General features: G+C 41.4%; 1 protein-coding gene across 2 annotated transcripts in view; it reads left to right on the top strand.

The window, feature by feature from the left end:
• LOC119744793 (adhesion G-protein coupled receptor V1-like) overlaps positions 1 to 15,421 on the top strand; it is a 109,921-nt gene that overhangs the window by 68,647 nt on the left and 25,853 nt on the right. For both annotated transcript variants that reach the window (XM_038220930.1, XM_038220929.1), the window contains exons 54-71: positions 725 to 929; positions 1,831 to 1,983; positions 2,607 to 2,941; positions 3,261 to 3,390; positions 4,202 to 4,378; positions 4,694 to 4,876; positions 5,554 to 5,733; positions 7,448 to 7,612; positions 7,832 to 7,952; positions 8,385 to 8,508; positions 9,570 to 9,708; positions 10,314 to 10,508; positions 10,697 to 10,808; positions 11,001 to 11,124; positions 11,376 to 11,518; positions 12,970 to 13,403; positions 14,290 to 14,535; positions 15,030 to 15,176. In XM_038220930.1, coding sequence (XP_038076858.1) covers positions 725 to 929; positions 1,831 to 1,983; positions 2,607 to 2,941; positions 3,261 to 3,390; positions 4,202 to 4,378; positions 4,694 to 4,876; positions 5,554 to 5,733; positions 7,448 to 7,612; positions 7,832 to 7,952; positions 8,385 to 8,508; positions 9,570 to 9,708; positions 10,314 to 10,508; positions 10,697 to 10,808; positions 11,001 to 11,124; positions 11,376 to 11,518; positions 12,970 to 13,403; positions 14,290 to 14,535; positions 15,030 to 15,176 — 3,313 coding nt within the window. The remainder of the gene's footprint in view (positions 1 to 724; positions 930 to 1,830; positions 1,984 to 2,606; positions 2,942 to 3,260; positions 3,391 to 4,201; positions 4,379 to 4,693; positions 4,877 to 5,553; positions 5,734 to 7,447; positions 7,613 to 7,831; positions 7,953 to 8,384; positions 8,509 to 9,569; positions 9,709 to 10,313; positions 10,509 to 10,696; positions 10,809 to 11,000; positions 11,125 to 11,375; positions 11,519 to 12,969; positions 13,404 to 14,289; positions 14,536 to 15,029; positions 15,177 to 15,421) is intronic.

Below are 15,421 nucleotides of genomic sequence, written 5' to 3'. Positions count from 1 at the left end.
CCCAACAGAAGATTTTATTAGAGTGTTAGAAGCATTAAAGCCCTTTTTTAGAGGGTTGTGCCAAAAGTAGATTTTTTTTTTTATCGTTAAAGTTAAACATGCACATTGATAATTCCTTCGGGAAAAAAAATTGACTTTATTAAAGTAACTTGAAGATTTTAAATGTTCATTAAAAAAAAATCTGAAAAGCTTGAAATTTTAAAAGGGTTCCTCTGTTAGGAAGTTGTTTCATACAAGGCTGGACTCCACTCAAGGTTAAAGGCTATAGAGAAAAGTGTAGGGGGTTAGAAACAAAAGAAATGTAAAAGCAATGATTGTTTTCAGAAGGAAGTTAATATTCCACTTGGCATGCCATATAAAGAGAGCTCTAGCCCAGAAAAGACGTAAACTGTTATTAAGCATGCTTACCAAAGCATCAACAAACCATTCAAAATTATAAAGGGGCTACGTGCACAAGTACCCCCTCAACGGTAAGAAAGGGAGATTTGGGGGAGACCACTGGGAGAGACATTTGAACACATTGCTGCCGACACCTGACACTTGCGCGAAGACACTATGGCTTTGAGCATAGTCAGAATAAAATAAGCCCTGCGTACTTTGCACAAATCAGTACGTGCGCAATCAGCACGCACACACAGTGTGTCCTGTCCATGGGGCTCTCGAAAGTGGCCAGAAAGCGCCCGCACTTGGAGCCCATACACAGTTGATTTTTTTTCCATTCCAGATCTGGCAGACTGACCTTTCAACCCGAGGACACGGAGTTGACCGTTGCCATAACTATTCTGGACGACGACCGGCCTGAGGATGACGAATACTTCCGCGTTGTCCTTAGCAACCCGACGGGTGGGGCCGAGTTGGGCCGTCAAGATGCTGTGATGGTGGACATCCTCTCCAACGATGACGCTCACGGCATCATCGGCTTTGCTCAGGTACAGTTTAAGCAAACTAAATGTGGAGTACCGGTCACAAGCAGTGTACATAACATGACAGCTTGGCTGGTAACCTGTTATGGCTAAGCAAATATTTGTTGTGCCTAGCAACATTTGTGCTAAATTCAGGCCTAGGGCTGCAGGGCAAAAAACACATTTGTCAAGCATCTGTGAACATAAACTGGAATTTTTATCCTTGTGGAGTCATTTCTTTGTTCTTTTGTACTAAAATTTTACAGTTTGCTAGTGTAGTTTCAAAATGCTCCTATTTTAACCAGAATTAATCACCTGGGCTGCAATTCGTACTTAATATCGCTCACATAAAATACTTCAATTTGCGACAGATCAACACACCTTTGAAATTCCTAGTTTTTGAGTAAAATCCATAAATCTATTTCGTGATAACCTTGTGGAGACGTATTTACCTATAGAAATTGCTCTGTGGAGACGTATACAAGCTTTTGTTCTCTATTATGCACATGTCTGCACAGGATACTGTGTACCAGATCAACTAGTCTTTGTTTCTCTGTGATATGCATGAGTAAACACTTGGTATTTTCATTGTCACTGAATTTACATAACAAGAATTTCCTTAATAGTCTTGGGGTCTATGGATCACACCAGGACTGATTGCTCTTGTGTATTAAGGCCTTTTTAAATGAAAGAAACAATAAATTGTCTGAGATTGCAATTTTTCTAGCAATACAAATACATCCACATTTGAATATGCAATCCAACAACAAAAAAACTTGCACGGATTAAGTAGTCAAGAAAATCATGAAATCCTAGTTTTTCGTCTGGAGAAAAAAATATAATTGTTGAAGAGCATGGGCACAACAACTTAAAGACAAAGGAAGAAACCAATTATTATTTTATTGGATATTTCATGTCCAACTCTCAGGATTCCCTCAACATCCAAGCCACTGAGCAGGCTACCGACACGGCTGTCATCTTTACCTTGGAGAGACAACGCGGTACTTCTGGAGTGGTTGTGGTGGCCTGGGTGGCTAGCGGGGAACACGACCCCTCGGACATGAGGCCGACAGCAGGAATGGTGAGTCCTCGGTTGAAAGGAAGTCGCAATACGGTGCGAATGTTTTAACCAAGAACTGCACAAGTCCCCACAGGTCCCCGCAAGTCCATCACAAGTCCTCACATGTCAGTCACAAGTCCTCCAGTTCCAAGTCAAGTCACTAGCTATTTAAAAGAACTGTGACGATGGCAATCCTCTGTCATTGTTCATCCTCTGGTCAGATTTGTGATTGGGACTTGTGATTTATTTGTGGCCAGACTTGTGATGGAGTTGTGATGGAGTTGTTGCCTCCAAAAGGCCACTTCTGCATGTACTTTGGTGCAGTTAATTGTTCGTCCTATATTGTTTCTGTAAAGTAAAACATGCAGTTGAAGGCTAAAAGTAATAATTGTTATTCGCAGAAACTTTCAACTAAAATTGAAGTTAACGAAAACTCTACAAGACACTTTATCCTTGATTCCTTGTACAAAATGACAGTTCGGCATTATATACATACATATTTTGACTGCAGTAAAGCAGGATGTTGCCACCAATATTACTTTTTTCCCTGTATAATGGCTTGATTCTGCTTAAAAACCTCTTTATAATTGTATGAAATAAACTTGAAACTTAAAACTTGAACTTTGCCTGAAAAATATTCACAGGTTGAGTTTGCGGATGGGGTCTCCACAGCCGCTATTGTTATTACGGTCACGGCGGACTCCTTTCCAGAGCTGGATGAGACCTCCACCATACAACTCACCAGTATCGTCAACCCCGGCACCACGCACCCGGGCCGCGGGGCCATGATCAGCGACACGGACAGCACAGCGTTGCTGACGGTGCTGGCCAACGACTCACCCCACGGCGTCTTTGCCTGGACGCTGAATTCCCTGTTCAGTGTTGTCAATGAGCCTGAGGGATCGCAGCCATCGGCTTCCGTTGTCTTGCACATCCTGCGAGAGCAGGGATCCCTGGGAGCTGTCAACGTTAGATACAAGTAAGGCCAAACTAAATTGTCAACCATTACCATGGACGGATCAAATCCCACAATCTATGATTTGTTATTGAGTTGCACTCTTTAATGCAGTCGTCATCCAAGAGTGATTGTGAATAGCGAACCACCTACCTGACAAATCGAGTATTCTATGAAGTCATTATTAATGATATTTGAATGGCAAATTACAAAGTACCAAGGTAACATGGACTGGAAAAAAAAGTCACACTTTGGGAACTAAATTTATGGAATCACCCATATGTGATTAACTTTTTGATTCACTCTTTGATTGTTGAAATCTTCTTTTTTTTGGTATTTGTAGGACATCCAGAGCAGCGGAGATGCCGGAGCTGAAGCAAGCAGAACCCAATCGAGATTTTGTTTCCCAGGACAACTATGTGAGGATGGAAGATGGAGTCACCTCGGCCTCACTGACTATCGCCATACTTCCAGTGAGTATACTCATCAGGAATGGGTCTGAACCCAGCCTCCAAATTCTAGTGGCTGATGCATTTAGGGTCTGAGACTGTCCATTTTGACTCTTTTCTTTTTGATTGTTTTGGTTGTTCATGTCATAAAATTGCTGATAATAACTACATTTATCTCATCTATGCATTTCGGATGTAGCTCCTGAAAAAGGAATTTTCAAAGTTTGAATAGGTAATGACTTAATCATGGAGAGGTTGCACACAAAAAATTTCGTCCATGTTTGGAAAAGTTGAACAAAGAAATTGAGTGGAGCGGGGTTTGAACCTGCGACTTCCGGATTACCGTTCCGGTGCTCTATCAACTGAGCTACTGGACGGCTCTATGTTGGCGGTTCTCCAATTTGTCAATATCTTTGTTCAAGGGGTGCTAGTCAGAAGCCATAAACCCGTATATGCCATACTACAGCCACGGATCACGCCCAAAGTCACGATGCAGGCCTGGGAAATAGCAAACGGGGATCACTCAGAGAGGATGCGGCTTTTTATTGCACATTTTCAAATGAACCACACTGGGAAACTGACTAGGTGAATTATAAATAAAATTTGGAAAAGTTGAACGAAGAAATTGACTGGAGTGGGGTTTTAACCTGCGACCACCGGATTACCGTTCCAGTGCTCTACCAACTGGGCTACTGGCCAGCCCTATGTTGGCAGTTACCTCTAAGTTCTTTAAGCCAGCACTGCATGGTTTTATGGATTTATCAGGAAATATATACACACTGTATTAGAATTCAATACAAGTGCTGTTGTATTTTCTTTTCCTAACGTATCTCAGGACACTGACTCTGAAGGACCCGAGACGTTCCTAGTCAACCTGACCTCGGTTGACCTTGTCACTGGTACCCCGGTCGGCGGAGCGGCGCCCAGCATCAAGAACGATCAGGATGTGGCTGAAATCACCATCACCCAGAACGACAATGCCAACGGTATCCTGCAGCTGAATGCATCCAAGGTAGGGCGACATTCTCTTTGGACTTGAGTGTCGTTTGTGTTAATGAAAAACATTTCAAGCGAGATCAAGGAGCACTGATCTTGGTTTTGACACCCTTGATCTTGAACAAAATTTTCTTGAAATGTTCATCTCCTTTGGTAGTCTTCATGTATGTGCCCTCTAAAAAACTTTTGGAGTTCCCTTTGCCATTAAATTTCAATAAAAACAGTAGGAATTCCTACTTTTCTTGCCTAACAAGCTTAAATCAAAAAGGGACAAAAGTTCAAGAAAAGAGACTCTGTTGCGTCTTTTGAAATAAGTTGATTTTCTTCGCAGAATTCTGCTGGCGATGTTGAAGTCTATGAAGGCTCAGGTACCAGTGGGGTACTCAGCTTACCGGTGAGCCGCACTGCAGGTGCATTTGGTCGAGTTGGCGTCAACTGGCTGGCAACCACGGTGTCTGCCAGCACTGCTGACTTCTCCCCACTGTCTGGTAACGTCACCTTCATTGAGGGACAGGTACACATTATTTTTTTATATATTTATTTATTATTATATTTCCACAATGAATTGCTGGTACTTGGTAGTGACATTAATATCTGTTATTAGTTTGAAAGTTCACCCTGTTCATTTGGGGGGTTTTTGGTTGTTTTTTTAAGAATGTGCCAAATTTTTGGATATTAAATATTGACTGCTTTGAGTTGTATAATATACAAATGTTGACAACTTTGAGTGGTAAAGTATTCAAATATTGACTGCTTTGAGTGGTAAAGCATTCAAATATTGACTACTTTGATTGGTTTAGTATTCAAATATTGCTTGCTGTGAGTGGCTTAGCATTCAAATATTGACTACTGTGATTGGTATAGTATTCCAATATCGACTGCTGTCAAAGCTACGGTATTCAAATATTGGCTGCTTTGAGTGGTATAGTAAAATTAGAACCTGAGGAGATTCATTGAGTGAGACTGCTGAACACTCAGTTGATCACTAAGATATGCCAGTGTAATGGTACCAAGCATGAAAGCAGTGAATAGTAGTTTTATATCCACAGATTCTGCACAGATAATCTGATAAATTAAACCGGAAAATAATAGAGGGTTTACTTTTTCTCAACTTAAAATGTGGAAAGGACCATATTGGTAGTTAGGGTTCAGGCCTAATTTGCTGTTATTTCTTGAACTTTTATTTTTCAGAGAGAAGCGTTCATTGAGATTGCCATCATTGATGACACAATCTACGAGAATGACGAACGATTCACGGTTTCCCTGCACAACCCAAGTGGGGGCGCTGTTCTGGGTGCGGAGACCTCGGTCATCATTAAGATTCTCAAGAACGATTCTCCCAAGGGGCTGTTTGGTTTCCTGTACACGCAGGTAAGCCGAGGAGATTGTTTGCCTTTCCTAATTTCTCAATATGTATTGATCTCGTAATGATATTAATTGGGCTTGAATGTTTAAATCAGTCTTGTATTGTACTCACAAATACTTCTTTTACTTTTTATGACAGGCTGTTTAATTTCCATGAGAAATCTCAATTTAAAATCAAAAATCTATCCTTCCAGTGAACGTCAGTTTCATGTTGGTTCTTAGGATAGCTTCACAAAGTGTTAGTAAAGCTTCAATGACTTGGCTGGAAGTCTCTTTTAATGCGGTGACACCATATTAAAGAGTCAGACACAGCAAATGTACACCATCCTTTCAAATTATGAAACTAATGCAAATTTTGGAAAGGCTGTCATGAAACTGTGTTGAAGAGCAGAAGAGAGGGTTTGTGGTGTCGTAGGCTGAACCAATGCTGTGTGTGGAATGACTCGCATATAGGGGTGTGCATTAAAGGGAATGTACATCATTGGCTTTTGCTGTAATTTTCAAAAATGAACTATTTGAGGGGTTAGTATAATAGATCAAATATTGTTACACTGACATGTTTGAAGTTTTGTGTTCGGAAATGCTGGAAAAGCCAAGAAAAACAAAAAAGTTCAAGTAGTCTGGTTCCCTGACTCCACTAAAGATGAAATGGATCAATTTATAGATGCCGGAAAAATTGTAAGGGAAGGGAACCAGTCTAGCTGGCCTGCACCCGTTCATGAACATGTAACCAATAGCAAACAAAATTTTAACTGAAAAAAATGGTAAATTTGGAGCAGTAGTTGAAAAATAGTTGGGTTTTTCCAACGGTGGTCGGCCGACCAGGGTTGGAAATTTATACAAAAATACCATTTTCTTGAAAATGACTTTACACCAGGTGCCATAATTTTACAGGATGCTTTAGACTGTCATTAACCAACATCCTAGTAAGGTATTTCGTAAAAACTTGGTGGTTTTATTTGTTGATGTTTGCAAATGTTGTATATTCCCTTTAAAGGGTAGTACGGGTAGTACGGGTACCGAGGTACCTGTTAAAGAAACCCAAACTCAAAATTTAACCGTCCGAAGTTGCTGTACTCATTGTTCGTAAAGGTCAATGCAATAATACTACCACATTGGTGCGTCAATACAGAAAAATACAAGTGTGTACAGTGAGCTCTTTAACTTTACAGTGGAAATTGCATTTTCGCAAGCGTCATAAACAGGAATCTTTTTTTGTTTTCCATGCAGCCTGGTTTCCATTTTGAAAATTCTCCACAAATGACATTCAATACCTTTCTTATTCATTGTCTGAGAAGTTACTATGTAATTTGTAAAGGTGGTTACGGTTACCCAATCCCATAATCTGGAACCGGTTCCTGACATCAACAGTCGGGTGCTCGGGTACCTGGTTCCGATGCACACCCCTACTCGCATACTAACAAGACAAAGAGCAACTCGACCTATTAAAATGGTCAAGAGAGGAGAAATATGCAAATATTCTGTCGCGTTTCATTTCTTCTATAGGTGTCATATTTTGAAGCTATCCTGAAACTTTGAATCTATTGTGAAATTGCATTGAAGTACACAAGAGAGATGTTATGGTATTGGTTGAACCAGTGCTGACTCTCACCAGGAATGGCCCTTGTACTACCAAGCGAGGGCACTGCACAGGAGAAATGTAAATGACCTGGTACGTTCTTTTATTTCTTTGACAATCATTGTCCTTCCTTGATTGCAGGAGACAGTGATGGAATCGCTCAGTCCCTCGGATCCCAGCGGTGAGGTGACACTGATCATTGAGAGAAGCCAAGGCACTCAGGGTATCGTGGAGGTGGACTGGGCCCTGGAACCCCTGGGCAGAATGGATCTCAGCCCTGCTCAGGGATCACTCACCTTCCAAGAGGTAGGAAAGAAAATAGGGAGAAAATCTATGACAAAGTAACCCTTCTCATGAAAAAAATAAACAAATTCTGTTCAGTTAATGGTCAAATGTAGGAAGTTCAATCAGATAGGTATGAAGGTTTTCTCTTAGTGGCTAACTTTATTTCTTTTTCTTTTTTATTTCTTTTCTTTTATGTGAATCTGGTTTGGTTTCTTAACATTTTGTTTGGTTGTTGATTAGGGAGCCACTCGTCGAACGATAACCCTCCGAGCCGTTGAAGACACAGTGCTAGAAGGAGAGGAGAGATACACAGTCACCATTCAGTCAGTTACCGACGACGCAGAAATATCTCCTGTCTTTGGTATGCAATTCTGAATTTTTAACCTGATTTGTTTAAAGTTGTACTATTCTTTGGAGATCGCCAGTATTTAATTATTTTTTTATAGATTGTTTATTAACAATATTCCAAAAGTCTTAGGAATGTTTTATATGTTTAGAGAATGTTGAAAAAATCCTATCCATTTTGCCTTGCAGATACGCAAAACCAGGGAATTATGTCAATAGCAGACTGGGTTTCAGTCCAGCCCAAATTTGCTTGTGAAGTTTTTTTTTCACAGACTCAAGGAATCCACTGAGTAAACGATGCTTACTTTGGTAAGGGATGAAATACAACGTTAAAAAATGTACATCACCCTTATGTGGAACTCCAATAAAAAATCAAATAGGACCTGTTTTGTGAATGGATTTGGTAAGGAGCCAGGTTTAAATCTGAAATTGTCATTGATTTGTCAAGGCACAACCACCATTGTGATACAGCCTGACGCTGGCTCAGCTGGCCTGATAGCCGTCCTGCCCCAGTCAAGATATGTCCTGATTGGAGAACCGACGACTACTCATGACGGAACAGCCACACTGCAGTAAGTAGACTGGGCAGACTGGGAGAGGGATACCATGATGAATGGGTTGGGGAGGGAGAAGGTTGAAACAAAAATTGAAGGTTAACAACAAATTTTGAAGAATTCTCTGCTTAAAGAGTAAAGTGCCAAGTGCAAAATATCTGTGCTGATAATGTGATCGCAGAAGGGTAACCATAAGCCCTTTTCATTGTAAAAAAAGATTGGAACTTTTCTTTTGTCCATGTCATGTAAGAAAAGCTACGTCAACCCTAACCCCCATCGGGTATTCTTCAGGTACCGTTCTAAATGCAACAATATCCAACTCAACTCAAATGAGAACCATGCTAAATGCAACAGTCTGCAACAGTGGATTCTGTTGCATTGCGCAATGAACCCAGTGCATACCAGCCTTGGCACCAAGCTAGTTCCCCTGCTAAATGCAACCAAAATGCAACAGTGCATACTCTTGTATTGCCTTGGCACTATGAACAGTTACCATGCTAAATGCAACAAGATGCAACAGTGGATTCTGTTGCATAGTGCACTGAACCCAGTACACACCAGCCTTGGCACCAAGCAGTTACCCTGCTAAATGCAACAAACTGCAACAGTGGATACTCTTGTATCGACTTGGCACTATGAGCAGTTACCCTGCTAAATGCAACAAGATGCAGCAGCACAGGGACTTGAGTTGGCTGCTAAATGCAACAACTTGCAATAATTTTTACCACTGTTGCATTAACTTGATGCAACTGTACAGTTTCCTGTTTAATTACCATTGATATCATTATTATTACGTATTTCTTGTAATGATACCAAGGATTCTCCAAAAGTGTCAATGATAAACCTGAAGAAACCCGTGGTGGAGAGAATACAATAAAGAATAATGCTCAGTTTTTGTGCGGTAGGAAAATCAAAGATAAATATTTTTGTTAAAAAATAGAACCAACATAATCAAGTAGGGACTGAAAAACATGATCTGGGTGGGGTTCAAACTTGGGATCACAAGATTGTTAGATGAGGAAAGTACTGCTTCATCAACCCGACTCCCCTAAACCTGCCTTTCTGGTTTTGCTTCACAGTTTGACACGAGGAGCTGGGATCTTCAGCCAAGTGACAGTCAACTGGCAGCTGAGTCCGCGGGACGGGTCCACCTTCAGGCAGACCTCGGGCACGTTGGTCTTTGAAGACCTGCAACAGAATGCTACCATTATGTTGCAGGTAAGTATGGGCTCATGGCAAGGATCCAGAAATGGAAGTGTAAAAAAATTTAAAATCCTGGGAAAAAAAGAGAAAACCCTTTTGACATTCTTGTAAATGAAGAGGAAATCGCAAAATTTAGGAGCTTTGAAATCTTTAGGATTTGGGATAATTTTTTTTTTTTTTTTTAGAAGTGCCAGGCATGATATCCAAATTAAATGAAAGTGAAATTTCAGTGAACGTTTCAGAAAATCAAGAAAGTCTTGAGGTAGACAAATGATAAATGGTATCTTGCAAAAGGACTGAAGACTTTTTTTTTCCCAACGTTTTTTTTCTCACATTGAATTCCTTGAACAAACATTCCTTTTTTGGTTTGGCATTGAGGCACGAGCCACAACACCTTGATTTTTGTTGGGTTCATATTTATTTTCTTCTTTTCATTTAGTCACCCTATTTTTCTGCACTTGTTTGATCACATGCACGCTCATACAGAGTTCAAATGTGGTTCGTGCACACTGACTCGAAACTGTGCACAAAGGAAATGATGTGTGATGATGTCATCAGGTGTCAAATTACGTCTGGAAAACCACCAAGAAATTAACTTTCTCTTGCTTTTTCCCGAACAGACAATTGATGATTCCATCCCTGAGACTAAGCAGACCTACATCCTCCAGCTCTCCTCCATCACCGGTGGAGCTGCCATCGATCCGGACTCACAGGCCAACCAGGCTACCATCATCGTCGTGGCTAGCGATAACCCTCATGGGGTCTTTGAGTTCAGCGGCTTGCCCGAGGTGGTCGTCAGCGAAGACTTGCCCCAAGTGAGTATCAGTCGTTTCCCGTTTCAACTTCAGATCTGAATAAAGAGTAGGTTTTACTGTCCATCACAAAAGAGGTTGTTTCTCCTACAAAGGTTTTCAATGTGTTGGCAAGGGGTTGTCATATCTAATAATGGGATTTGTACTGATTGCAAATCTCAACCTCTGCATCGATTTTCTGTTTTCTTCAGGTGAGCCTTGACGTTGTTCGCAATGCTGGCATTTCTGGAGCAGTGAAGGTGACTTACACAACCAAACAAATCTCAGCCCAACCTGGTGAAGATTATGTGGAGGACAGTGGAGGTACTTATTGCCTAGAATACGAAACAAAAATACAACAAAAACACAGCAAATAAAACAGTAAACATTCAATCCTTACAACACATTGACATAATATCTATTGTTGCCCATTCCCTCAAAATGCAAAATCAAATATTTCATTGGAGAATTTTTATTGAAATAATCTTTCAACAAGTCTTTGGTTCATATTTTCAGATCTGATTTTCAGTGAGGGAGTGGACGTGAACACAATCAAGATCAGTCTGGTTCCGGATAACCTGCCAGAAGGTCCGGAATCATTCCTGGTGAATCTGACCTCCATTGAGCTGCTGCAACCAGTGTAAGTCCGACCTTGGAATACTTTTTAAACCGTTTCATGTGAAAGTGATCAAAGTATTAGGGTAATGTCATGGAATGACAAAAGATTTTTAAAAGAGACATCTAAGTTATTTTGTTGTAATAAATTTGAAATCAATCAAAGACCAGTGTGGACTCTATGCATGAACAAATGAAGACGTTACATAGGGTAAAGTTTGGCATTTTTCAGTCATTTTTAAAGGGTTTTTTTTTTTGTAATTGTTTTTCCAACAGGAACAACGACTACACACTGCGTGGTGGTCTCTCACTTGATATGCCTCCTGTGATTGGCTCGTTTAGTGAGAAGACGGTGACCATAGCAGCCAATGACAATGCTCAGGGGATTATTGAGTTTGCCCAATCGAACGTCTTTGAATGTAAGTAATTTATATAGTTTAAAATAATACTTATTTATTTCTTATTTTAACCAGATAGCCCATTCAGTGGAATGCACTGGTCTCCTGTGGGCCTACGAAAGAGAAAATAACGTGAAGAAATGACAGTTTTAGATGTGGGAGGAAACCTCAGAAGAATATTCTGAGGAAAACCCACAGAAACAAGTAGGGACTGAAAACCCAATCCACATATTGGCCCAGGCGGGATTCCAACCAGGGTCACAACGGTGGAAGGCGAGGAAAGGACTGCTACACCAACCTGAATTCCCCACATTAAATAATACAGTTTATATTATTGGTATTGGGCCAGGAGAGACCACAACTTATTTCTAACCTTGCTAGAGGATGATGGGAAAGAAATTACACTTTTTAGTGGTGGGAGGAAACCCCAGGGGAAAAAAACATGGAATTAGGTAGGGACTGAAAACCCGATCAACATGTTGCCCTGGGAAGGATATAAATTTGGGTCACAGAGGTGGAAGGCAAGGAGAGTACCAGTGTGCCAATCGGAACCCCAAATTTAAATGCCATTGAAGACATACATGCCATGTGGCCTGGCTTTGTTTCCCATATTTACTTGAAACATCTGCAGACCTGGGACTCGACAGTTTGGGGGTGCTCAGAGAAGATTACCTATGTTTTCACTCTCATTCTAAATTTGGAAATTTTCATGACAAGTTACGTAAGCAATTACAACAACAGGGGCTTTTCAAGCATTGTACCCCAGACGAGGAACCATCTTCCCAAAGAAACGCACACTTTAACATTATATTACTGGTTTTCTGCTAAACTGAGGTCATTCCTTCATTCTTGAAAAAAAAAACTAGACCAGAGCTTTTGAATGTCCTTCGTAAATGTCAGTGTTGAAATTGAGTCCATCACAAGTCCGTTACAAGTCCTCCAGTCCCTCAAGTCAGGTCACAAGCTATTCAAATGGACTGTGAGAAATGCATATTTTTTATGTCCTATTATTTGTTACTGGACTTGTGAATTACCAGGCTTGTGATTGGACTTGTGATGGACTTGACCACAATACTGATAATGGCCTTGTTACCCTTTACTATTAAAGTGCCGTGGCCTCGTGGTCTGGGGCATTGAATTCGTGGTCTGCAGGTAATTCTTCAGGTTGTGGGTTTGATTCCAGCCTGAGGTTGTGGTACGTGTGCCCTGGGGCAATGCTCTTGGTCACTCATAGCTTCTCCCCACCCTGTAGTAAATGGAACCTGTGAGGGCAGAGATGTTTGTTGTGATTGATTTTAGCCTTCTTGCGCCGACATGTCAGCATCGAGCTGTATACTCCCAAGGGAGCTGAGATGGTATTTGGAATGTCTCATTGGCCCAGTTATCGGGGTAATAATAGTATAAAACGCTTTGATCTTTAGTCAAAAGCGCCAAGTAAGAACCTGTTATTATTATTTATATCATAACTGCAGTTTCTGAAGGAGTGGGCACAGCAGTCATTCCCGTCGTCCGCACCGCTGGTACCTTCGGCTTGGTCCAAGTCTCCTACACTTCCAGGAACCTGACCGCCACTCCCGGCGGCGTTGACTACTCGCTGACGGACGGAGCGGTCAGTTTCCTAGACGGCCAATCCCAGGGCTCCATCAGTGTCACTATCATCGACGACCAGCTCAAGGAGTTTGCGGAGGTCTTCGAGATCACCCTGACCGAGACACTAGGGGGCGCTGTCCTGGGCCGCAACCGGACGGCCACGGTGGTGATCTCCAAGAGCGACGGACCGGACGGGCTGATTGGGTTTTCCCTCAACCAGCTGGAGCGGATCTTACCTAACCCTGAGAATAATCGCGACATGGAGTTCACTATTGAGCTGTCTGGCGGGATCGATCAGTACCTGACTGGAGCTGAAGTGAGTTTAGTTTGGCTTGAAAATTTGACTTGTCTAAAAATTGACTTCAATGTGCAGCTAATAAACTTATCCCGTTCATAAATTGCAGGAATTCTCTTAATATTTGGAAGGTTCCTTGTGATTCTCAGTATCTCTCTACTTATAGACAGAATCTCTACCAAAACCAAGATGGCCTATTGAATAAAATTACTTTGACAAACTTGTTGATTTAAAATTGACTTTCAAGTTTTATATTCTGGCAATTACATTATGGGATTTCTTGTATTGGGAGTCTTTGTCACAATTAACAAAATTAAGTTGTTTCAAAAATGAAAGTTCCCTTATACATATTAAGCAAATCTGATAGACTGGTTTTTCTTTATCTTGGCACTGGGTGTGTGAAAATCGTCTTGAAAACCTCTGTGTTTTTGTGAGATCAAAAATTCACTTGAAGGCAAAAATATCAAACAAAGTCACAAGGTTCTTTTTACAGGTCCTGCATTTAATTTCTTTTGTCAGTGAAATTGTCCTTAAGCACTTAAGTATGTGGTATAGAATTGTAACGGTTTTTGTTTTGAAGGCAACATTGTGGCTAGGGCTATTGTCTTGGTCTTCACCCATTACAGACACTTGCTGACAATAGACATAGCCTTAACTCCGGAAGCCTGTTTTGGACGCTGCCTAAATGTGTGAAAAATAAGGCTGTGGCCAAATTATTGACTGCATCTGGAAATTACACATGCGCCTATGGAAGCGGCTGCAGCCACTTCCCATAGACCCATGTGTTATTTCCAGCCGTAGCCAAGTAATTCAGATGCGGCCTAAGTTACAAAGGCTGCAGGTTCAAATCCCGTCCCAGATAACTTCCCCAGATAAATTCTCAATTTAACTCATGCCTTCCTCCAAGGTGCGCTGGCGAATCCTGGGCCCCAACTCTCAAACTCTGCCCCCAGACACCAGCGACATCTCCACCTCCGGCGGGCAGCTCCAGGGGTCAGTGACCTTTGACCCCGGCCAGCGAGGCGCCAAGAGTTTCACCTTGCGGGTCAAGCCATACCCGGGGCCGGAGGTGGAGGAGACGTTCACCGTCGAGATCTACCAGGTGGTCGGCGCTGGGGAGATCAGTGAAGACGCTGGCCGTGCCACATTGAAGGTAAGTCGGTGTTTGTTTTTGGACACTGGTGTTGAGAATGCAACACTTTGTACTTTTTTTGTTCCCTGTTCCATTTTGCAATTAGAAATGCAACATGATGAATTTCAATTGAGCCCTGTCCCATTTTTACACTACTGTTAAAAATGCAACTATCACTGTTCCATGTTCTGTTAATTAGAACATATTGAACTATGATAACTCCATGTTCCATTTGAAGCATATGTTTCCAAAATGCGACAAACACCATTTTGTTTCCTTTTGGAATACCGCCCTTTTCTGGTTGCCCAAAGTCAGTTCCAAAGGCTTTTATATAGTTAAACACACTTTAAGAATGCAATAAAGTAAAAAATAAATGTACTGTATTTGCATACATTTTCTCAGGAGATTCAGGTTTTAATTGTGTCTATGTTGAGATTTTTCCCCTAAAACGTGATCTTGTGCGTTCAAGACTTTGTATTGACACTTTTGTTTGTGTGGTTTTGTTTACCACCTAGATTCTCAAGCATGGGGACCCTAACGGCGTGGTCCGATTCTACGGGGAATCCATCAACCCTCGCAGCTTTGAGGAGCCAGGTGATGGTGGGTCCCTCAAGGTGGCCTTCCCTCTCAGACGACGGGAAGGGGTGGTTGGAGACATCAATGTAAGCATTTATCATTAAAATCAAACCGCCCTGCCTTTTACTCCCTGTGCTGCCTGAGCACTCTATGGTGTTAAGAATTCTTCATTGAATATATACAATGTAGTACAATGTAGTACAATGTAGTACAATGTAGTACAATGTAGTACAGGTGTTAATGAACTAAACCAGAGTAGCAGTGGATATGACTGTTTTGTAAATCCATGCTGTTGGCTACTCATATACTTTCCTACCACTGCTTCGTGATA

The sequence above is a fragment of the Patiria miniata genome, unplaced genomic scaffold, assembly GCF_015706575.1.
Source record: "Patiria miniata isolate m_02_andy unplaced genomic scaffold, ASM1570657v1 HiC_scaffold_7, whole genome shotgun sequence".
In the NCBI taxonomy this organism is placed as follows: domain Eukaryota; kingdom Metazoa; phylum Echinodermata; class Asteroidea; order Valvatida; family Asterinidae; genus Patiria; species Patiria miniata.
The sequence above is the reverse complement of the archived record's forward strand: the minus strand, read 5'-3'. Positions and strand labels throughout refer to the sequence as shown.